Source organism: Cervus canadensis, chromosome 1, assembly GCF_019320065.1.
Source record: "Cervus canadensis isolate Bull #8, Minnesota chromosome 1, ASM1932006v1, whole genome shotgun sequence".
Classification (NCBI taxonomy): domain Eukaryota; kingdom Metazoa; phylum Chordata; class Mammalia; order Artiodactyla; family Cervidae; genus Cervus; species Cervus canadensis.
In genome coordinates, this window is record NC_057386.1 from 32,396,777 (window position 1) to 32,421,197 (window position 24,421).

At 43.9% G+C, this 24,421-nt stretch overlaps 1 protein-coding gene and 1 non-coding gene across 2 annotated transcripts in view; both read left to right on the forward strand.

Moving 5' to 3' along the window:
* The first annotated feature begins 1,246 nt into the window (after window positions 1-1,246).
* Window positions 1,247-24,421, forward strand: part of MYH10 (myosin heavy chain 10) — a 121,247-nt gene continuing 98,072 nt past the window's right edge. The window contains 3 exon segments of the mRNA XM_043474452.1: window positions 1,247-1,619; window positions 8,585-8,960; window positions 23,995-24,151. Of these exon segments, the coding sequence (XP_043330387.1) occupies window positions 8,616-8,960; window positions 23,995-24,151 (502 nt within the window). The 5' untranslated portion in view covers window positions 1,247-1,619; window positions 8,585-8,615.
* LOC122425692 lies at window positions 12,249-12,389 on the forward strand. The gene has a single exon (XR_006264969.1). It is a non-coding gene; the product is annotated as a small nucleolar RNA SNORA79 (small nucleolar RNA).

Here is a 24,421-nt window from a genome sequence, read left to right on the forward strand (position 1 = left end):
TGATGGGGCGGTTTGTGTGTGAACGCTCTGTGCACTCAGAAATGACTTCAGTGGCGGGCAAAGCTGAGACTCAGGCGTTAGAAATGGAGTGTTTCGTCTTCTGTAAAAAGTTTATTTTTTAATTCAGAAGAGGAATACTTGTCACATACTACGTACAGTTAACTTGCACTCCATGTGCAGGCTGCATTAAGGACAGACTTCATGGAGCCAAGTCACAAGACACCTGGACAAGGGGCAGCTTACTCTAGCAGGCAGGTGGGGGTGGGGGACCAGATGCACTAGGACAAAGGACAATACAGGACCCGATTCTGACTTCCCCAGGAAGGACTCTGCATTCAGCTGCCTTGAAATTGTCTCTGAATTCTACCAACCCCTCCTCATCATTTCCTGCCTTGTTTTTTTGCTTTATTCACCTTTTACCAGACTGGAAGTTTCCTAGGCTTAGCCATTTACATACATCATGTTGTAAATATTAAAATGCATCCTTATTGAACATGAAGTAACATCTTGCTATAAAAATTTTTTGGAAAATATTTTGTAAATTTCATTTTTTTTTAAGACTAAATCATTTTATTCTTGTGACTTACCTAAACTTTATTATATTTATATATAATTAGGGTCGTGTCGCAGTTGATTAGATATTGCAGACATTTCATTAAATATTAACTCGGATTTTTCTAGTTGCCTTTCCTTCTTTTGGAACCTTTATTTTTTTCTTCAGGTCTCAAACGTTTTTTACAAGGCCTTTGAAAAGTTAATAGGCCCTGAGGGATAAGAGAGTCCAGCAGAACCTCCTCACAGCCCCTCTCATGTAGGGAGCTGTAAACTAAAAGAAAGAAGAAAGTAACGAAGGAATGAATGACGTGAAGTCGTTTTCCCAAGGTGGGTTCCCTTCTCAATATTCTGGAATCTCAGCCCAGCCAGGCGTCTGGGTAGGGAAGCTCCTCCCCTCGCAAACCCGGCGGCCGGCGCTCAGCGGACCTAGGCAGGGTCAGCCCGGGCCCGAGGTCGAACCAGGGGCCTGAGTGCAGACCGCCGACGGCAGGCGATCTGCCTTCCCCCCGCCCCACTCCCCCAGCTGGTGCGCAGGGGCAGAGCCGCAGTCCGAGCCCTGCCTCCCTTCCCCCACTGCAGGTGAGCCGCAGAGCCGTGGCCCCCACTCCCCGCAGCCCCGGGGGTGACGTCAGGCCTCTGGACCGCGCTCCGGCCCCGCCCCTGCAGGCAGCTCCGGGGGCCCGCGACTCGGCGGTGGAAGCTGGTCCCACTGCGGGACACGCCGGCTGCAACAGGCAGAGGGGGCGGCGAGGCTCGGGGCTGAGCTGCCGCGGCGGCCCGACGCCAGGGCGTGGAGCGTCCAGGCGGAGCTCGGGGCTCTGCCCGCGGCACACCTGCCCCGCCATTCGCACAGCCAAAGCCGCTGCGGGGTCCGCACCCACTGCCCCGCGGGATCGTGGGACGCCCTGCCAGTCTCAGCTGTCCATCTCCGCCCTAGCCAGCCAATCACCCACAACTGTCCCGGCCGCACCTCCCGGAATCTCTGATGGACGTGCGGCTCAGCCTATAATATGGGGGCCTCGGCCGCCTGGTCTGGGAGCGGGAGCCAATGAGCATCGTTTCAGGTGGGTGGAGGGAGCGGACCTCGGGAAGGTAGCTTCGTTCGGGTTGCTAACGTCTTCCCTTGGAGATGGGCGCGCAAACGGACCAGTGGGTCTGGGGGCGGTGGTGACGGGCGTGGAGCTGGCCCAATGAGGGTGGGAGTGGGTGGGGCAGCCCGGAGTAGCAGTGCTAAAGGAGCCCGGCGGAGGCAGCGGTGGGTTTGGGACTGAGGCGCCGGTTCTGTGGTCGCGGCTGGGGACGTGCGCCGGCGCCACCATCTTCGGCTGAAGGTGAGAGGTGCGGTTGCCCGGGTCCGAGACTGGAGACCGGAGACGGTTTGTGGTGGGGGGAGGGATCCTCGGCGGCTCTGGAAGGCGAGAACGGAGCCGAAGAGGGAGCTGGGGAAGAGAGAAGGGACTCTGGGCGGAGGGTTTGTTCTGCGGGGGCCGTAGATTCCTGCCAGGAAGGACACTGCGGGGTGGTGGCGGGGAACGGGACCCCAGTGGGTGGAGAGACCCCTGGAGGGGCGGGGAATGAGGTCCTTGAGAGTGAGAAACTCCTGCGGGAATGAGGGCCTGGGGGTGCGGGAGAACTGCCCCTGGGGGGGCTGGGGATGGAGATCTGCGGGTGGGCATGTGCGGACCTGGTACTCGGCGTTCGGGATCCGTGCGGCGCGTGGTTGGGGGGACCTCGTGCGCTAGTGGGGGGTCCCCGGGGATCCCACGACTCTTTGCTTGTTTCTCAGGAGGGGAGGGAGTATTGGGGCGGGCTGGAAAGCGCAATCCCGATTGGGGGTGGGGGGAGCGCTGGACGGGAAGGGCCCTTGGTTGGGCTGCTGGGTGGCTTAGGCCGGCTCCGGCACCCAGAGTGCGGTGCGGAGTTCGCCGAGGGGTCGGAAGGCGGGCGGCGCGCCTGGACCTGCGGCGTGGAGGGACGCGAGGGCAGGGCTGCGCACGGCCGGGACAGCGCGCGGCGGGTGAAGGTCTGATCAGCCGGCCGCGGTCTTGGGGAGGGTCGGGCTCCGGTGGTCCCTGGGGAGCAGGGCGGGAGGGGCGGCGTCAGACCAGGCTCTGTGGGGGCGGCGGGGGCCGGGGGTGGACGTCCGGCCAGGCCCGGGCGGCTTGAGGGGGCGAGGCGGGAAATGTGGCGGGGGCGCGCTGCAGCAGGGCGGCTGGGGGGGGGAGGGTCAGCCCTTGCTTCGGGATTCCTTTATTGTGTAAGGGATCTGGGCATGGCTCGCCGCGGAGTCTCTCCCTGGCCTTCTGCAGGGAGGGGGGGTGGTCCAACCTTGATCCCATAAAATCGGCCTGGAACGAGGTCGGAGGGAAGTTGAAGGCGCCGAGTCCCGGCGTCCGCGCGGGCTTTGTGGGCTTGCGGTGGGCGGATGCGGCCCGGGGACCGGCGAGGCCCCCAGCCCGGCCTGCCTGGGAACCGGGGCCATGGGAAGGAGGCTGGCGACCTGGCGGGTCTGAGCTCGGCTGGTGAGTTTTGGCTAACGTGGCCTCTGCCTATGACCGTTATCTCCGTTCCTTAGGGCCTCTGCAGCTCCCTTCAAGATCACTGCGGTTGATGGAAGGGGGTGGGGTGGGGTGGGGTGGGTAGGGTAGGGGAAAGCAGGCGGGTAGATCCCTAGTGCAAATGAAACAAAGACGGCTGTTTAAGCTGAATAATATAATACCAAATTTAATACTTCAGTTTTGCCGAGATTTTTGTTTTTTAACGTTGAAACTGAGGATTCTTTGAGTCAGGCTTCATTATTCTTGATAGTATCTCACTCTGGAAAACTTTAATCTATTTATTGTTTCATTTCCTTTATCCATCGGCCCTCATTAATTACCCTTTTAGTCCCATGCTTTTGATGTTTAAGTATGCCCTGTCTGTCATGGATCCTGGAAAAGTGGCCATTTTATGCATCTCCTTACTTCTGCATCTTAAATTCAGTTCCTCCCCGTCCTTATCTGGAGAAAGCATATGGTGTAATTGGGCGATATAGCACCAGCTTTTGCAGCAAAGAGATGTGACCCGAGAGCATGCCTTTTTACTTGGGCCCCTTAGGGAAATCATTTCAAGGAAGACAGGGTGGATGGAAGGTGAGACACAGGAAATTTTCAAGGGCACGTTGTATGGTGAAAGACTGTAGTCTTAAGCAGTTTCTGTACCTTCTTGGCATGTAAGAAGAATAAAAATTCCTGGTGTCAGTCTCCCCGCTTCAGAAACATTTATTAACACAGTGTAAAGATATTAACAGAGGTGGCTTGGGCCATGAAGAGTGGTAGTGTCCTTTTGCACTTGATTTGCATTTCTGCTCATTTTTGGTTAAACATGATTTTGATAAATGAACAGACTTACAGGTCTCTGTAAGATGAGTGACCTCAGTGGTAGTTTTACACAAATTGTAGACGATTCTGTTTCAGTTTATCTGTCTCAGAGAGATGTGCTATCATGGATCATTTATCCATCATTTTTGTTTGGATTTTGGTATGCAAGATAGTCACAAAACTGTTTCCCTGTGCCTCTACGTACCATAGGTGCTGAGAGGCAGTTGAGAAGCTTAGTGGGTGGTGTTTCTTTGGGAGTAAAAGATGGCCTTGGGGATGGACCTCCAGGGGTACGTGTGTATGTCTAAAAATCAATGAAGGTGATGGGGCTTTGACTCTGGGGTGGGGGGCGGCTGATAAATGATTTAAGTATAATTAGGCAGTTACTTCAGAGGACACCAAAAACTTTCAGATTCTGTTACAAAGAGATTCCTATTTATTCCTTTTTGTTCCAATATAGGTATTTTTTTTTAATGAAATGTAAAGCCTTTGCTAGATTGTGCCAGTGTGTTCATTGGCTGAGCCTGTCCTCATTTTTCCTTTTTTTTTGGCCACACCATGCGGCTTGTGGGACCTTAGTTCCCCAACCAAGGATCAAACCTGGGCCCCAGCGTGGAGGTGCAGAGTCCCGGCCATTGGACTGCCAGGGAATTCCCTGACCATGTGCTCTTGAAACTGTAATTGGTCATTGATCGACAGGCAGTATGTAGTGTACTACATGTCAAAATTTTCTCCTCCTCACCTTCCATCCCTGTAGTATGTGTTCTGGAGCTGAACTCTGGGTTTCCTCCCAGCTCTGTTCTTTGTTAGCTCTGTGACTTTGGGCCAGTTTTTGGCTTTCTCTGAACCTTGGGTTCCTTACCTATAAATGGAGATATTACAAGCACCTACCTGGGAAGCCTGTTGTGAGGATTAAGAGTTGATATATATACACATAAACCATTTAAGAATAGCGCCTGGCCATCATTAATGGTATATAATAACAGTATTTGTTGTTTCCAAAATTCTGTTACCCTTCCTACAAGGCAAAGCATTTGAAAGTGTTTTCCCTGGTAAATACCAGCATTATCAAGACAAGTTGCCAAATGTTCAATGGAATGAGAAAAATACAACATATTTGGCAACCACATGTGAACAGTTAAAAGGAACAAAACATCTTCCCTGGCCTCAGGGACTCTACCATCTAAACAAGGATTTGAGCACCTACTACCTGCTGAGTCCTCTGGTACAAAGACGAGAGGGATGCCAGAAGAGCAGTACAAAATGTTAGGAGAAGGATAAGGATTAAATTGCCAGGTTGACCTGAAAAGAACTTGTGAAAGGATGGCATTTGGGTCAGAATTTAAAGGAATGGTAGGCTTTTGGTGGTGGAGGAGAAGCCGAAACTTACTCTGAGGGTCAGGACTGTTGCTGTAATGCTGATCAGAAGGTATATAAATGCCCTCCTGTGACCAGGGAGTCAGTTCACCATATAGCAAGGACAAAGCCATCCTTGCAGCATTCAGTGAGTTATAGAAAACTCTGGAAAAGTAAAAGGTAAAAGAAGTTTGTAATCCCACTACCCAGTGAAGACGCAGTGACTGTCTGTTTCCTTTGAAACAAAAAAAGACATTTATATGTAATTTTTCCCCACAAAATTGGGAGCGTATTATAATCACACTTTTGTGATCCCTTTTTTTCTTATGTTAAGTTACAGGTGTTCCCCCACCTAGCAGTAGTACATACTAATAAATTTAAAATGTGTTGATTTGATCAAATAATTTTGTAAATCCATCATTTACTTAAAAAAAAAAAAGACCTGCCCTAGAAATGACCTGTTAAGTTATTCTAATTTATAGTCACTTGCTAAATCTCAGCGGATAATTTACATGCCGATTGTAAAAGGAAAGAAATGCACGCATCTTTCTGAAGTATTGTATCAGGTACACAGTTTATACCTAGTATGGATAATAAGGGTAACTTGTTATCCTCTTTTGTTCCAGTTGGATATTTTCTCTAAGAGGCTGTTCTTCCTGAGGTAGAATGTGTTCTATTGTCTGTATCCAGATTTATCCAGGGTGATTCCCACTTCAAAGCCATCTTCTTCCTAGCAGTGGGTAGTGTATAGGCTGGGAAGACAGAAGACTCTGTTATTAATCTTATTAGTGCAGTCTGGAGAGGTGATATGTTTTTGAAACCATGCTTCAGAATGTACATATATGCATGAATATTTTTTCTATTGCCTTTTCCCACGTGGATGCCTTTTAGTTAGAAAGCATATTAGTAAATCTGTTGGTAGAAGTCTTAATGTTACGTGTTTTGTGATTTTGTTTTATCCGATTGTATACTCGAAAACTGGTAAGCATATCCTCTAATTCAGTTTATGAATTAGTCTGAAACATTGGTTTTCAATGTTTTTCGCCTCCCCAACATACCTGGTAGTAGCGGTGGTTCACCATGGCAACCAGAGAACTGTGGAATGATGGTTCTCAAAGTGTGCTCCCAGGACCAGCATTATCAGCAGCATCTGGGAATTTGTTAGATATGCAAATGACCGAGGGTCTCCACCCCAGACCTACTGAGAATGAGGCCTGGCAGTCTGTATTTTAATAAACCCTTCAGGTGTTGCTGATATAAGAGCCAAAGCTTGAGAACTCTGCTCCAGGCCATGAGTGTTTGTAATCCTTTACATTGTAACAACCAGTTTCTGAAGAATCTTAGCTATTTGATTCTAGTACATTCTTACTGGGCCTGAAAGGGCTAGTATTTTGTTTCCTCTATCAGTGTTTAATCTTTTAGGATAAAGATAGCTAGATAGTTAAGAATCTGAAGAAAGTTATGAGTGTTCTCTTCAGAAAGGCACAGGTCTACAAAAAATTGCACAGTGTATTTAGACCTATTTCAGTGCCTTCATGAAGCCTGAACTTTGTCTGTGCACTGGAGGTTAAGAACCTCTTGATGGGACTTCCCTGGCGGTCCAGTGGTTAGGACTCCACGCTTCCACCGCAGGGGGCCCAGGTTTGATCCCTGGTTGAGGAACTGTGGTCCCAAATGTCGTGTGGCATGGCCGAAAAAAAAAATAAAGAAAAAAAAAAACCTCTTCACAACCTGGGGTGATTTTGATTTCCCTTGCAGCCTTCCATCTAAGAGGTGGGTAGGTAGGTAGGCATGCAGGCAAGAGCTTACCAAATGAGCTTACCTCATTTGGGGGAGAGGGAGAAGTTGGGAGAGTCGGATGGAGGAGCAAGAACAGCTGCTTCCTTGCCTTCTCACTTTGATCTGAGTGAGGTTTGTGATAACCTGGAATTTGGCTGGAAAACGACTTAGTACTCCGTCATAAGGGAAGTGTTTAATGATGGTATTGGACTCCAGAAAGACACTTGTCAGGCAGGAATGATGAGTCACATCAGAAAGGTGAGTGACGAATGTAAAATCCTGTCACTTGATCCGCAAAGTCAGTCCCACAAGCGTGAGAGGGGAAGTACCTTCAAGGACTGTGCACTGGGCTTTGGCTGACAGCTCCATGTGAGCCAGCAGTGAGCACTCAGTAAACCACTGAGGTCTTAGATACATTCATTGTAGAAGTCCCAGAAACATGCTCTGCTTTCCCTGCCAGGGCTGAGGCTGTGAACAGTTCCTTTCTCTTCTGCACCAGTCACACCACATCTGGAATATTCTGTTTGCTTCCGTGTAAACACGTGGAGTCTGTTTCGAGGCAAGAGACCAGAGTGGGGGAGTGAGTCCTGGTGCAGGACGGAATGCAGAAGAGGAGCCGGAGGGGAGCAGCTGCAGGCCTGGGAGTGGAGACCTGGACAGCCACCATCACATACTTGAAAGGCTGGGTGTGACACCAACTCATTCACTTACTCTCTGTGGCCTCCTGTGATCACACTGAGATCACGTAGGCCTTGGAGAAGCTGCCGGGGGCTGGCTTAGGGGAATCGTAAGAGTGTTGAGTCTGTTGTCTGAAGGACATCTTCCCAGGTGGCGCAGTGGTAAAGAATTTGCCTGCCAACGCAGGAAACGAAGAAAAACAGGTTCAATCCCTGGGTTGGAAAGATGCTCTGGAGTAGGAAATGGCAACCCACTCCAGTATTCTTGCTTGGAAAATTCCATGGACAGAGGAGCCTGGCGGGCTGCAGTCCATGGGGTCGCCAAGAGTGGACATGTCTTAGTGACTGTGCACACACACACAGGAGGGGAGGAACATTCTAGACCTGAGGTTTGCTCCACTGGTAGCCACCGTGCATTTCTGTAGCGACATCCAGGTGGTTGCTCTCATTGCAGCACCACACCCTGGGTCTTTTATCCTGAATCTCTGTTTTCGTTTTCTTAGTTTTCCTTTCCCTTCTTAACTCCCGGTTTAATTTGTGGCAAGGGTAAAATAGGAGAGGAAGAGAAAAACAGAGTCCAACTGCAGCTCTGCTGTTTCCTCCCACTTGTTTTTCAGCCCTCAGTGACTGAGGGTACATCTCAAGTGGTCCTCAGAGAACCAGTCATCATTTATGGTCACCCCTGAAATTTACCTTGGAAACCCAGTTATTGTGGCCCTGGAGGGGGCTGCACCAGCTTCTTCACTCCAAGTTCATGCATTCTATTTACCAGAGCTTTTGTTTTTAAGTTTCTTAGAAGAGTTGTGAACCATGGCTTATTTCTAAATATCTGACTTTGTTTTCCTCCTCTTCTCGTAGAGGCGATTGCCCTTGGAGCTTCCTGTTTACAATGGCACAGAGAACTGGACTCGAAGATCCAGAGAGGTATCTCTTTGTGGACAGGGCAGTCATCTACAACCCTGCCACTCAGGCTGATTGGACGGCCAAAAAGCTAGTGTGGATCCCGTCGGAACGCCATGGCTTTGAGGCAGCTAGTATCAAAGAAGAACGGGGAGATGAAGTTATGGTGGAGTTGGCGGAGAATGGAAAGAAAGCAATGGTCAACAAAGATGATATTCAGAAGATGAACCCACCTAAGTTTTCCAAGGTGGAGGATATGGCAGAATTGACGTGCTTGAACGAAGCTTCTGTTTTACATAATCTGAAGGATCGTTACTATTCAGGACTTATCTATGTAAGTATGCCCTCTAAATAATCATGTGAATTGGTGCCTGGGAATTCATGAAAATTGTACATACAGCCCTAATCAATGTGGAATACTCTCTCTCTGTTTAACATGACTATTTGTACTAAAGATGGGAAGATTGTCCCAAGTCTTACTTTGCTTTAAATCTTAATTTTAAATAATCCAGTCTGGATTAAATACACTAAAATGGATTTGAGACTTTTGTGTAGGGGTGCTCTGGAGCCTAATAAGATGGAGAAGAGCTTGTGGCAGAAAGATCAGGGAGCTTAATATGGTAATGAGAGTTGCGTTCACGGTAGGATATACACTGGATTTCTGGTGTATACTCAGGGGTGTAAAGAGGCGGGGCTGCAAGCTTAGAGGTTTCAGTGAAGAGCGAGACCAAGGTCATTGGGTACAGGGAAGTGGGAAAGCTGAATGCTGAGGTTTTTAAGAGGAAACAGTTCAGGGTCAGATTGAAGCTGGGGCTGTCCTGTGGTTAGTAGTTGACACATGTCGCAGTCACTGACAATGTTGCTGAGCATATAGAAGTTCCCCAAAATAATAAGGGGTAAGGTCGAGAAGAAATATGCAAGCCAGATACTGAAAGAATCTAGAAATACACTTGCTAGAAATATGCTTCAAGCAAAATGTGCTTGAAGGGATGGTAGACACAGGTGGTGGCGTTGGTTTAAAGAAGACAGGGTGATTAGCAGCAGCGTGGGTGGACCTCGAGATGACCACACTAAATGAAGTCAGTCAGACGAAGACAAACACCATGTGATATCACTTACACGTGGAATCTAAAATGTGATACGAACTTATCTGCGAAACAGAAACAGACTCGCAGACCTAGAGAACAGGCTTGTGGTTGCCATGGGGGAGAGGTGGAGGAGGGATGATTTGGGAGTTTGAGATTAGTAGATGCAAGCTATCATATAGGGAATGGAAGAACAAGTTCCTACTGTATAGCATAGGGAACTGTATTCCGTATCCTTTGATAAACCATAATGAAAAAGAATATGAAAAAGAGTGTGTGTATGTACACACTTTTTCAAATTCTTTTACATATACATATATATATGGGAATCACTTTGCTGTACAGTAGAAATTTACACATATTAAATCAACTATACTTCAATAAAGTAAAAGGATAAAGAAGGCATGGTAGATAGAAGGTAGATTTAGAAGGAAGAGACGTTGAGAGAAAGGTTTGAGATTGTAATGGTCTGAATTTGGGAAACTACTTGAATTTTAGGCAGAGGTAGCGTTTGTACTAATAATGTTCAGGCATAAGTCAGAACTTCAGCAACTCAGAGGTCATTTTCCCACAGAATTAGTTTATTTAGTGGATATGTACTGAGCACCTACTATGTTCTACCCCGAATATTCATTGGAAGGACTGATGCTGAAGGCTCGATACTTTGGTCACCTGATGTGAAGAGCTGACCCATTGGAAAAGACCCTGATACTGGGACAGATTGAGAGCAGGAGGCGGGGGTGGCACAGGATGAAATGGTTGGATGACTCAATGGACGTGAGTTTGAGCAAACTCCGGGAGACAGTAAAGGACAGGGAAGCCTGGCGTGCGGCAGTTCATGGAGTCATAGAGTCAGACATGGCTTAGTGACTGAACAACAGCTCTGTTCCAGGTGCTGGAGGGAGTGCGGGGAACAGGCCAGGCCAATCCCTGCCTTCGTGATGCTTCCTTATAAGGAAATGAAACAGGACTATGGAGATGGCTTTCCCCTGTGAGTATGGGAAGGATTCTGAGAAGGTAGCATTTGAGCTGGAATCTGGCTGCTAGGAAGAAGTTTGCCATGGGCGCATCTCAGAAGGAGTAGTTCATTCATGACTTTTGCCAGAGTGGTTTGAATCAAGCCTGATGGTCTCTTTTATTTTATTTTTTCTCTGTGAGTTAGGATGCAAAGTAAGAGTAAGAGGCACCAGGGTTGGGTAGGTGGCTTGAGGAGAACGGGGATGCCTTGGAAAAGGAAGGAAGCAAAGGATAAGAAAACAGTTGGAGAGCAGCGTTGGGAATCCAATGGAGACTGAGCAGCAGAGTATATTTTTGTCTGGAGAGAGGGAGTGAGAAAACTGCGAGATGCAGGGATTGTGGTCAGATCATAATGTTGAGATCAGAGAGGTGGATCCATTTTGGATGATCCCCTGTGCAGTGAATTGTGAAGGGCTGGAAATGCAGGGACACAGCCAAAAAGGTGAGGAGCACTGCCTTGAGAACAGGAGTCTGTCTTCACCTTGACTCCCCCTGACTCCCTGACTGCACTGAGGGGTAGGAGGCTGTGGGTAAAAGCGAAGGATGAAGGGAAAGACAGTTTGGTTTATTGTAGCTATTCCTCATGACAGTTCTAAGACTTTGCAAGTATCTTTTATTGAGTTTGACTTATTTCCAGCTTAATTTAGGGACAACATAAGTGAATTATCTTGAGTTTCTTCTCAAAGCGTGGCCCCATGGTCTTTACAAAAGGAGAATCTGAGTTTTTTAAGAAGTTCTAGGGTCTCAAGAGAGGTGAGGGTTTGGAGGATCATACCTTCAGTTAGTGGGGTGAAGAAAAGTTTCCTACAGTAGATTCATATTGGAGCGCTTGACTCTAAAGAAACCTGCTAAGGAATGGGGCTGTGGGTGGCGATCATTGCTAAGCATTGAGTGAAAGGTGTGTTGGGCTTTGAAATTTACCAGGCAATTGAAATTGATCAGTTGAGGTACCATGATACAGACACTATAATAGCTTGGCTGGGACCTTTGGGATATATTTCTATAGATAAGATACAATGTAAGGTACTTAGGTTACTAACAGGTTTGGTTATGTTACTTCCTTATATCTTTAGATTTAATCTCCCCAACATCCAGCTCTTCTGGTCATTAATTTTCATTTTCTTTCCTAATAAAATCATTTAAAAACTGCGAATGTCATCTCTACTGACTTTTTAGCTTTGTTGTTGTTCAGTCGCCAGGTCGTGTCCCAACTCTTTTGCAACCCTGTGGACACATGCCCTTCACAGATTTTGATGTGTAGTGTTTTTATTGTTCAGTTCTAAATATTTTCTAACTTCTTTCTTCTTCAACCTGTGAACCATCTAAAAGTGTACCTAAATGTTGGTTTTTAAGTTATCTTTTTTTGTTACTGATTTTTAAGTTAATTTCATTTTAGTCAAAGAATATAGTCCACATAGTATTTGTCATTCCTTGCTTTTGTTGAGACTTGCCACCTGTAGCACACTGTCAGTTATATTTATGAGCGTTCTGTATGTTTGTAAAGAACACATGTTCTTTTTTGATGGCTTCATTCTCGCTGCATGGAGCCGTAAGTAGTGGGATTTTAGTCCATCATATATCTAAACTGACTTGTCTTCACTCAGGGCACCATGGGTTAGCTGTCTGTTAGTGCCTTTTGATTTTTGCAGACTCAAACAATCAGAAAAAAAAAGAACGTGTATTCTGTTACAGTTGGGTGTGGAGTTCTATATGTGGCCATTAGACTAAGCTTTTTAACTGTGTAAACTTTACTAATTTTTTTTCTTCTTGGTCTTTGTGTTATTGAGAAGTGTCTTAAAAACTCGCAGTGTGAAAAAAAAAAAAAACGCAGTGTGTTTGATCAAACTTACATACATATTCCTTTAAAATATAGTTTAGTTTTGCCTGTTGATGAATTTTTATATGAATGAATGTCTTAATATATTCCTTTTTGTGTCTGTGTTTTTTTCTTTTGCTCAGAATTATATTTTTCAGATTCACTCATGTTACTTTGTGTTAATGTAACTCAGTAGTTCTCAAAGGGTGCTCTGTAGACTCCTAGGGGCTTTTTTAAGACCCTTTTGTGACATCCTTGAGGTCAAAACTATGTTCGTGATTATCAAAGACTTTATTTGCCCCTTCACTGTTGACAGTGATACTGACGGTGCAGAAGCCATGGGGAGGAAAACTGCTGACACCCTCTCACGGATGAAGGCAGTAACCCCGTACTGTCCTGGTAGTTGTGCTGATCTGGTTTTGTTCAAGAACGTCCTTGATAAAGCAGGAGAAATGATAGGTTTTATTAAGTCTCAGCTATTGGGAACACGTCTTTTAATATTCTTTGTGATTAAATGATAAGTATGCACAAAACACTTCTGCATATTGAACTAGGATGGTTGCTTTGAAGAAAGGCATGTATGTAGAGCTATATGAGTTGCAAGCTAAACTTGCCATTTTTTTTTTAATAGAATGTCATTTTTAGTTGATAGAATGACTGGTAGATAAGCTATGGTTAATTGACACCAGGGTACTTGGCCAGACATTTTCTTGAAAATGAACAGGGACTTCCTAGGTGGTCCAGTGGTTAAGACTGCACCTCAAGTTCAGGAGATGTGGGTTCCAATCCTGGTTGGGAAGCTAAGGTCCCACACACTGTGCATGGTGGGGTCAAAAGAAGAAAAGAAAATGAACAGAGTGAGTCTGACACTTCAAAGAAAACAATTGAATATATTTGTCAATAATGATGAAATTTGATTTTCCACATGAAAATTAAAAGTTGCATCTGCCACTGAACTTAATACCTTGTCAATACATAAAACATTTCTGATGAGGTAGATGGCAATATTAATGAATGTGTTTTTTTTTTTTTTTATAATGTCATATAGTGTGAGATGTTATCATTTGGGAGACTTCTATAATTCATTGAGCCAAAGTTTTCCAAATGATGTGTACATGGTGTTACAAAATCATGCCTGGGTGAAAGATTCGTTCAGCATACAAGTTCAGCCAGTGACTTTGATGTGACAGAGTATGGGAAGTTCACTGACAGGGTGTCAGATGTTACATTGCATCTCATTTTTAAGAAATTCTCACTTGTTGAGTTTTGGTGTAGTATCAAAGAGAAATATCTATAACTACATGAGAAGATTGCTAAACTACTCCTCCCTTTTCAAATTAAATATCAGTGTAAAACTAATTTCATGTATTTCAGTCAAAACAACACAAATAGATTGAATGCTGAAACAGAATGTTGAATGTTTTCTATTAAGAAAATTGAGTGTTTTCTATTAAGCCAGACAACAAAAGATTTGCAAATAAAAAACAGTGCCACTCTTCTTGCTTTTGTTTTGGAAAACAAAAGGTTATTTTTTCCTAAAAATATTATTTTTATTTTTAAACAAATAAATACACGTTAAAAAACCCAGTTTATTGATATTTGTGTATTTATATAAAAATAAATAATACAGAGGATTTGGGAGATCTTTAACAGTTTGTATGAGTCATCAGGAAAGATATTCCCATTTGAATGCAGTTCCAAAGAATAGCCAGGAGAGATAAGAAAGCCTTCCTCAGCTATCAGTGCAAAGAAATAGAGGAAAACAACAGAATGGGAAAGACTAGAGATCTCTTCAAGAAAATTAGAGATACCAAGGGAACATTTCATGTAAAAATGGGCTCAATAAAGGACAGAAATGGTATGGACCTAACAGAAGCAGAAGATATTAAGAAGAGGTGGCAAGAATACACAGAAGAACTGTACAAAATAGATCTTCATGACCCAGATAATCACAATGGTGTGCTCACTCACCTAGAGCCAGACATCCTGGAATGTGCAGTCAAGTGGGCCTTAGGAAGCATTACTACGAACAAAGCTAGTGGATGTGATGGAATTCCAGTTGAGCTATTTCAAATCCTGAAAGATGATGCTGTGAAAGTGCTGCACTCAATATGCCAGCAAATTTGGAAAACTCAGCAGTGGCCACAGGACTGGAAAAGGTCCGTTTTCATTCCAATCCCTAAGAAAGGCAATGCCAAAATGCTCAAACTACCACACAGTTGCACTCATCTCACACGCTAGTAAAGTAATGCTCAAAATTCTCCAAGCCAGGCTTCAGCAATATGTGAACCGTGAACTTCCAGATGTTCAAGCTGGTTTTAGAAAAGGCAGAGGAACCAGAGATCAAATTGCCAATATCCGCTGGATCATCAAAAAAGCAAGAGAGTTCCAGAAAAACATCTATTTCTGCTTTATTGACTATGCCAAAGCTTTCGACTGTGTGGATCACAATAAACTGTGGAAAATTCTGAAGGAGATGGGAATACCAGACCACCTGACCTGCCTCTTGAGAAACCTGTATGCAGGTCAAGAAGCAACAGTTAGAACTGGACATGGGCCAACAGACTGGTTCCAAATAGTAAAAGGAGTACGTCAAGGCTGTATATTGTCACCCTGCTTATTTAACTTATATGCAGAGTACATCATGAGAAACGCTAGGCTGGATGAAGCACAAGCTGGAATCAAGATTGCCGGGAGAAATATCAATAACCTAAGGTATGCAGATGGCACCACCCTCTTGGCAGAGAGTGAAGAGGAACTAAAAAGCCTCTTGATGCAAGTGAAAGAAGAGAGTGAAAAAGTTGGCTTAAAGCTTAACATTCAGAAAACTAAGATCATGGCATCTGGTCCCATCACCTCTTGAGAAATAGATGGGGAAACAGTGGAAACAGTGTCAGACTTTATTTTGGGGGGCTCCAAAATGACTGCAGATGGTGACTGCAGCCATGAAATTAAAAGACGCTTACTCCTTGGAAGGAAAGTTATGACCAACCTAGATAGCATATTAAAAAGCAGAGACATTACTTTGCCAACAAAGGTCCGCCTGGTCAAGGCTATGGGTTTTCCAGTGGTCATGTATGGATGTGAGAGTTGGACTGTGAAGAAAGCTGAACGCCGAAAAATTGATGCTTTTGAACTGTGGTGTTGGAGAAGACTCTTGAGAGTCCCTTGGACTGCAAGGAGATCCAACCAGTCCATCCTAAAGGAGATCAGTCCTGGGTGTTCATTGGAAGGACTGATGTTGAAGCTGAAACTCCAGTACTTTGGCCACCTGATGCGAAGAGTTGACTCATTGGAAAAGACCCTGATGCTGGGAGGGATTGAGGGCAGGAGGAGAAGGGGAGGACAGAGGATGAGATGGCTGGATGGCATCACCAACTCGATGGGCATGAGTTTGGGTAAACTCCGGGAGTTGGTGATGGAGAGGGAGGCCTGGCGTGCTGCGATTCATGGGGTCGCAAAGAGTCGGACACGACTGAGCGACTGAACTGAACTGAAGAGTCATCAAATGCCCTAAACTATAAAAGTTCGAGTATTTTGTTCATTTTTGTGGAATGTAATGTTCCAGTGTAAGATTTTTGTCCCAATTTATTTATCCTCTCAACTGATTTTGAACATTTCCCCCGTCTCACCCCCCACCCAGTCTGGGGCTATTGCAAACATTGCTTCAATGACCAGCTTTGGTCATGCCCTGGTACGTGGCTTTCTATAAGGTATATAGCCAGGAGTGGAATTTCTGGGTGACACTGGACATGCATATCCTTCACTCATATCTTGAGCATTTCTAGACAATACCTGAATAGATTCCATCAGGAAACACACGGCCCTCTAAATGGGTATTCGGCACATTTGATAAGGGGAGGATTTACAAACACGTGAATAGAGTTGAGAAAACAGATGCAGAAATGTTGCAGTATCCTGCCACTAGTGACGGCTGAGAGTCTTGGACCCACCTTGATCTTTAAAGAAACAAAGAGCTGGTACCTCGATTAGGAGAGGATGCTTTGTGGAGAGGGCCTCCTGGTGGAAATTGTGACCGCCTTCAGAGGGGACCTGACCCACTGGCCTGGTGGGTAAACATCCTGGCTTCATTCTCCCCCAACCCTCAGTCTCCTGCTGCCTGACTCAGAGGAGAAGGGAATTTGATGATATATTTCTTAGAGTCAGTCTCAGTTCTATTTGGAAGTGTATGGTATAAGGTAGGGGCAAGGTTTAATTTTTTTCCCCCAAATGTCTATTCAATTAGTCCAGTGCCATTTATTGAAACACAACTCTGTCTCCACTGTGCTGAAGTGTCACCTTTATCATAAATCAGGTGCTCACAAATGTGTGCTTGACTTCCTGTTCTGTTTCATGGGTCTGTTATGCCCATCCTTGGGCTGATGTCACATTATCTTGATTATTACAGCTTTATACTGTGTCTTATGGGCTTCCCAGATGGTGCTAGTGATAAAAAACCCAGCAGCCAATGCAGGAGACGTAAGAGATGTGTGTTCGATCCCCAGGTGGGGAAGATCCCTTGGAGGAGGGCATGGCAGCCCACTCCGATACTCTTGCCTGTAGAATCCCATGGACAGAGGAGCCTGGCAGGCCACAGTGCATAGGGTCGCAGTCAGACACGCCTGAAGCGACTTTGCACACACACAGTATGTCTTGGTATCCAGTATGGTAAACCCTCAATTTTGTTCTTTGTTTTGGTTGTTAGGTCCTTTTCATTTCAGTATAATTTTAGAACCTTCTTGTCAGTTTTTCATACACATAAAACCTGATTGGAATTTTGATTGGATTTTTGCTGATTCTGTAGATCAGCTTAGAGGAGAAATGAGATCTCTACAGTATCTGTTCCTCTAGTTCTTTTTTATTAGTTCTTAGTCTTTCGCAATATGTTTTAGGTTTTGTACATCCTTTATTGGATTTATTTTTAGGTATTTAATTTTTTACGCTATTTAAGTGGTGTTTTACATGTTGTTTTTAAATTGTTACCGTGAGGTAGGAATGTTGTCATGTTTTTACAGTTAACTTTTATATTTTGACTTTATATTCACCAACCTTACTAAGTTTATATTGATTGTAACAGTTTTGTTGAAGACTCTTATGGATATTGAGTACACTCATGTTGTCTGCAAATGACAGTTTTATTTTTTCCTTTCTAATTCTTATATATTGCTTTATTGTGTTGTCTAAGAAGTTCAGTAAATGTTTGCTGAATAGTAGTGGTTATTGGAGGCATCTTTGTATCAGAAAGTTTTCAACATTTTCACTACTAAGAATGATTTGTTTTGTTTTGAATATTCTTTTATCAGATTCAGGAAAGTTTCCTTCTATTGCTAGTTTTTGTTCTGCATGGATGAGTTTTTTAAAATACTGTGTACATGCCCAGTCTCGTCCAACTCTTTGTAACCCTATGGACTGTAGTCTGCTGGGCTCTTCTGTCCATGGAATTTTCCAGGCAAGAATCCTGGAGTGGATTGCCATTTTCTACGCCATTTTAAATACTGACTGAGTGTTTTTTTTTTTTTTTTTTTAATACTGACTGAGTGTTAATTTATCAAATGTTTTTCCAGCTTCTGATCAGATGATAGTGTGATTTTTCTGGTTATTTGGTTATTGTGGTGAATCTTATACTGTATTTTTTAGTGGTAGACTAACCTGGCAAGGACCAATATTCTATATATATATGTTACTGGATTCCTAGATTTTGTTTGCTAATGTTTTGTGTAGAATTTTTGTATCTATATTCATAAAGGAGATTGATTGAAAATTTTCCTTTCTTATAATGTCCTTGTCATGTTTTGCTGTCAAAATTATGCTGGCTTTATAAAATGAATCTGGGAATATTTTATCTTTGTATTTTCTGTGGAAGAGTTTGAATAGTATTGATGTTATTTCATTTAAAAATAATAATATAGTTTCCTTTGTGGGGAGGCTTTTCTTTCATAGTTATTGAATTTTTCAGATTAAAGACTTTGGGTAACAGTTTTGATAATTGAGTTTTTCTAGGAATTTGTGTATTTCATCTAAATTTTCAAATTAATTCGCCTGATGTTGTTCCTAATAACCCTCTTTTCTCCTATAGGATTTGCTGTGATGTTCTCTTGCATTCCCAATACTGACCATCTGTTCTACCCTTTTTAAAATGAGTCTCACCAGAGGCTTATCAATTTTACTAATTTCAATCGTGTCTTTTAATTACTTGAGCCTATGATTGTCTAGGATTCAAGATACAAGGGCAATAAAAGTAGACTCATAGGAGACCCACATATTATCCTGGATTTTGGTTATAACCATTGCCTTTGTGCCACTTACTGTATATGAGAGGTTGCAGAAATAATCTGAGGCTCTGGGTGACCTCACGCTCTGGGCAGGCAGTTAGATCAAGGGGAACCAGTTGCTAGGGGGTTTACCTCGCTCCCTCCCTGGCTTTGGGCTGGTCTATTTCTGGTACCCTCTGACCTCTCAGGGTATACCAGTTAGGGTCCCAGCTGAAGTCCTGGGATGTTTACCCTCCTCCTGGGTGGCTTTTTTTTTTTTTTTTTTAAAGAAACAAGGTCTGTTGTGATGTATAGTTTCCCATAGTCTGGATTCTGTTGATTGCATTCCCATGGTGCCTCCTGTAAACTGGATGCAGAGGCTTGATCACATTCGGATTCCAGAGGCACAGGATGCTGGCTGTCTCACTTCACGATGCTGAGATGGGTCAGTGAGTCAGTTCGGGCTTTGTCAGCCTGATTCCTGTTTTAGGAGTGTCTGCCCTTCCTGAAGGGTTTTAGCGCCTATGATGGGCACTGTCCTGATCCATCATTTCATTAGGAAGCCAAATGGTGATAATTTAATGTAATTCCTTCTATGTTTATTGGCTTGATGAATTCTTTATTAACTCACTGTGTATTACCTGCCCCCCTCCCACACACACACAGTTTTCTTCAAGTTTATTTTTGATTATTGTTCTTTTTATAGAATTTTGGTTTTTTCCCCCCTAAGGAGCAATAATGATTAATATTTAATAATCTTTTCTGTGCTCTTCATATTCATCTTTAATTTATTCAATTTAGCTTTCATATTTGTCAAATTATTTTTATCTCTCTACCTCCTTTTTCTTCTCTTATCTACCTTTGTTGTGTCTTTCTTAAGAGTCCACATAATACTCCATTCTGTTGTAGCCATAAACCTATTTCTTCAAGTTTTCTTGCACTTATTTTTAGAGAATGTCCAGAGGTCATTTCTCTCTCTGAATATTCTGGATGATGAACTTTCCCTCATTATGTAGGGTTGTTGTTGTTGTTGTTGTTTTTTAAATTGTGCTGTGTTGTAAGTTGGTAAGTTTTCTGACCCCATGGGCTGTAGCCCTCCAGGATCCTCTGTCCATGGGATTTCCCAGGCAAGAGTACTGGAGTGGATTGCCATTTCCTTCTCCAGGGGATCTTCCTGCCCCACGGATCGAACCTGAGTCTCCTCATTGGCAGGCGGGTTCTTTTCCACTAAGCCACATGTGAATTTCATCCAGGTGTGGTGTTTGCAGATGGTGTGAGTTAATTGTTCTTTCTTCTCTTCCTTTCCTCTCAGGTGGATGTATGATTTATTCTGAGGGCTGTGGTTGGGGTGGAGGTTTGTGTGATGCTCCCAGTTCAGTGCCCTGTCTCTAATAGGAGACTGTCGTATCTGCTCCGTTGCACTGGCATCTCTACCTGCCTTAGTTTTCTGGTTCTGTAATCCTTCAAAGCTTCAAAGTAATGATGTATATGTGTATCCCTGCTTTCTTAAACTGAGGCCCAGCCCTAAAGGATGAGTAACATTTCCCAATACTGGATAGAAGATGGATGTTCTAAGCAGAGACATCAGCATATAGAGAAGCCTGGAGGCATAAAAGCAGCATCAGTTCAGTTCAGTTGCTCAGTCATGTCCAACTCTTTGTGACCCCATGGACTGCAGCATGCCAGGCTTCTGTCCATCTCCAGCTCAGCAGCATAGGGTGCTGAAAAATTAATGAGTCTTTTTTGTGTGCTAGTATTTTGTATGTCTCTTTTTGGTTGTTGTTCAGTCAGTAAGTCCTGTCCGATTCTCTACGACCCCAAGGACTGCAGCACACCAGGCTTTCCTCTCCTTTACCATCTCCTGGAGTTTGCTCAGATTCGTGTCCGTTGAGTCAGTGATGCTATCTAACCATTTCATCTCCTGCCACCCCCTTCACCTTAATAACTGTTACTTGCTGTCCTAAAGTGTGTACCAGCTTCTTCAAGCCCTTGTAGTTTTTCAAAATGTTCTCATGACTTTAGGATTTCAGTGTTTCTGACTATTCACTAGGCATTCATTCTCCTGGGCTCCCCTATTGTAATGAATCTCCTTTTAACATGCTGCAGTCTTAATATGTTGAAGAGGGATTCATTATCTTTCCCCACAAGTCAAATGATTTTTCCTATCCACCCATAACTTTTCCATTCTCTGAAGCTTGGTGACCTTGGAGTCAACTTTAACACACGCCTTGAATGGTTTTCTCTAGTCAGAGTTCTGAGTGCTGTTGAGTTTTTAGTCTACTTTCTTCATGACTCATTTCTGCTCTTTTTTAAAAAAAATAATTTATTTATTTTTGACCATGCCACGCGGCATATGGGACCTTAGTTTCTCGACCAGGGATCAAACCTGTGCCCCCTGCATTGGGAGCTCTGAGTCTTAATCACTGGACCACCAGGAAAGTGTCTGCTGCTCCATTTTTGTCTTGCTTTTCTCTCCTGCAGGCCTGTTACTGTGCCTGGAGACACCTCCACCTTCTGCTTTCCACCTCTTGCCTCTTCAGGCTCTCCTCCAGGTGGCTGCCAGATTTATACTGTGTGAGGAATGCCTCTTCCCTTCCATCACACTTCTCCCCAGAGCCCCAGATACCTAATCACCTGGAGAAAACAGAATCTCAGTGCTGCCGTTTGCCTGTTTAGGGTCTTCCCTCTCACCTTCCACAGAACAGATCATTGTCAGCCACACTACCCTTCACTCTGCCCCGGTGTACCCTCCCAGGCTTACTGTTTTAATAGGAATTCCTTTATCCTTCGTTTTGACCTAGTTGTCTTTATTTATTTATTTATTTTTTCTAGTTGTCTTTAAAAAGAATATCAGTGACCCTCTGGGCCTGGACTTTGTGCCTGGCTTTACTGTTTCTGACAAGGTGGCCATAGGCTTGTTGCTTGCTCTGCTCCAGAGTTTTCTCTACTGCAAAGACCTGTACATCTTTTTCTTTTTGTATCACTCTTTTTAATACCTTATATTGTGTCTTGTTCAGTGTATCTTTATTGTGTTCATCCCTAGAGTGTGTCGTTCTTAAAGGTGCTTAACATCTTGTGTGTGTATTCAAACAGTAATGAAGCCTACTTTGAACTTGTGGCCTCCAGAGAGACGATTTTAACATCCCCATCGCTCTTCTTCCATGTGACTTGGGGAAGACCAAAGTGCAATGATCAGTTAATGCAGGAGCCCAGCATTTAAGCTAATTTCGAGATAGAAGTTTAGCTCTTTAAGCACCTCAGTTTAGTAGCTTCACTTAAACCTCTGTCACTGCTCCTCTTTGGCAAGCATAAAATACTGATGATTATTCCATCTTGTTTTTTGATGACTTAATCATATTTGTGAGACTTACTCATCTGTAATCCTAGTTCTCAGAAAAGCCTCCACCACATGGTAGACACACATGATGGAATGATTTCTGATTACAAATGTCATTGTTAGGATCTGTTAGCATACTGTACATGCTATGGGATGTTAAACTGAATTTGCGCATTTTAACTTCCTTTGAGTTCTTGTTCTCATTTTGGGCTAGTCTGCAATTATTTGCCTCTTACAAATGAAAGTGCAGTGTAACTTCATGATAGAGATATCTCATTTTTGAATAAAAAAATAGATGTTTATATATTACAGTTCATTAAGATGTAGTTATGATTTGTCAAATTTACTGTGTGTAAATAAAACTCAGTAAAAAAATTTAAATGTTAAGGTTGCCTCTTAGTTTTCTCGCCATTAATAAAATCTGTTTTTAATCATCTCTTGTTTCCTTTTTGTCCTGTGGGTGGCAGAGAGAGGCTGGGCTAGTCAGACTAGAGAGGCGTTGGTGAAAGGTGTCAGGGTGCTGGGTGCAAGGGCTGAGAGCCAGCCCTGCATCTTGGAGTGTGATGCTGGACGTGAGAAAGCCAGCGGCTGCAGACCCAGCGGTCAGCTAGGGAGGGGCAGGTAATTACTGTGGCCTGGGGCAAAGGGGGAGGGTGTCCATCTGGTCAGTTCAGAAGTCAGGCCAAATCGGTGAGCTCAGGCAGAGCCCTTGCTGGCCTTTTGTTTTATTCCCAAGCACTAATCTAGGTAGGAAGTGCATTCCATCTTGTGTTGGGAGGGAAGCAAAGATAAAGAACAGCTAGAGGGGTGGTTCTGATCACTTCAACTCCCCACCCCCACCCCGCAGCGTTTCCTTTCAGCATCATTAACTGCTGAGAGCAGCGTGGTCTCAACAGTGCCCCCTGGTGGCCACTGTCAAGGGTTTCAGCCTTTCAAGGGTTTCAGCTGATGGTTAGAAGCCCCTCCGTGCTCCATGAGGGGACGAGCATCATCGGTCTTCAGCCTTTTCTAGGGTCCTCTCACCTTTAGACTTAGAATCACCCAAAGTAAAGGGTCTGGTTTCCAGTGCAGCTGAGGTGCGTTCAGCCCCGCCAGGACCAGAGAGTCTGGCAGCAGTCCTAACCGCTCTTGTTTTTCCATAATTCCCAGAGTCAGTTCTCAGAAATCATTCTGTGTGAATTTAACAAAAAAAAAACGAAGGCAAAAATGCCCCTACTATTAATTCTGAGTAATGATTACCCTATTGATGAGGAGGGTTTTTATCTTCTTAGACTTGTGACTCTCAAAAATTATTGAGGGCCTCCAAAGAGCTGTTTATGTGAATTATTTTTAATGATATTTACTGTGTTTAGAAATTAAATATTTTAAATGTTTATCACCTCATTTAAAAATAAACCTATAACAAGTTGACATAAATCTATATTTTCCAAAAAATATCATTGATATTATACCCAAATTTGACCATGAGTATTTTCTTGAAGATGAATTGCAGCGTGGAATCTGAAACCACCGCGATGGACTTTTCATACCTTGTACACTTTTCGAGAGAATAAATTTGAAAAAGCAAATGACATGCTGTTTGAATAATGACCCTGTAAAGCCATGAAGCATTTATTATTATTTCCATTTGACAGATGAGGGAATTGAATCTAAGGAAGTACCATTTAGCAATCGCATCTGTGGGAGAACCGCTTGTGGTTTGGAATTGCCCGTTACGGGCTAGATTTAATTTCAGGGATAGATTAATTATGCAAATGATAAAGATCCTCTGTTCACATTAGTGTGTGGTTTGTCTCCTGATTGGACCCTACCTGATACATGCAGTAGTCTTTAATACTGTATCTTATTTTTATCTGTTCTAGACCTACTCTGGACTCTTCTGTGTAGTCATAAATCCTTACAAGAACCTTCCAATTTACTCTGAGAATATTATTGAAATGTACAGAGGGAAGAAGCGTCACGAGATGCCTCCACACATCTACGCTATATCAGAATCTGCTTACAGATGCATGCTTCAAGGTAACTGGAAATGTTTACAATGCCGAATACTCAGAGTTTCTTAAATGTAGCCTGGGTTTTTGTTTTTGTTTTTTTAATGTCTCAGCCTTGTCTTTTTTTTTTACCTTTTTTTAAAAATTATTTTTTGTCTGTGCTGGGTCTTTGTTGCTGCACAGGCTTTTCTCTCGTTGTGGCAGGTGGGGGCTCCTCTATGTTGCAACGTGTGGGCTTCTTTCTGCAGTGGCTTCTCTTGTTGCAGAGCACAGGCTCTAGGTGTGCGGGCTTCAGTAG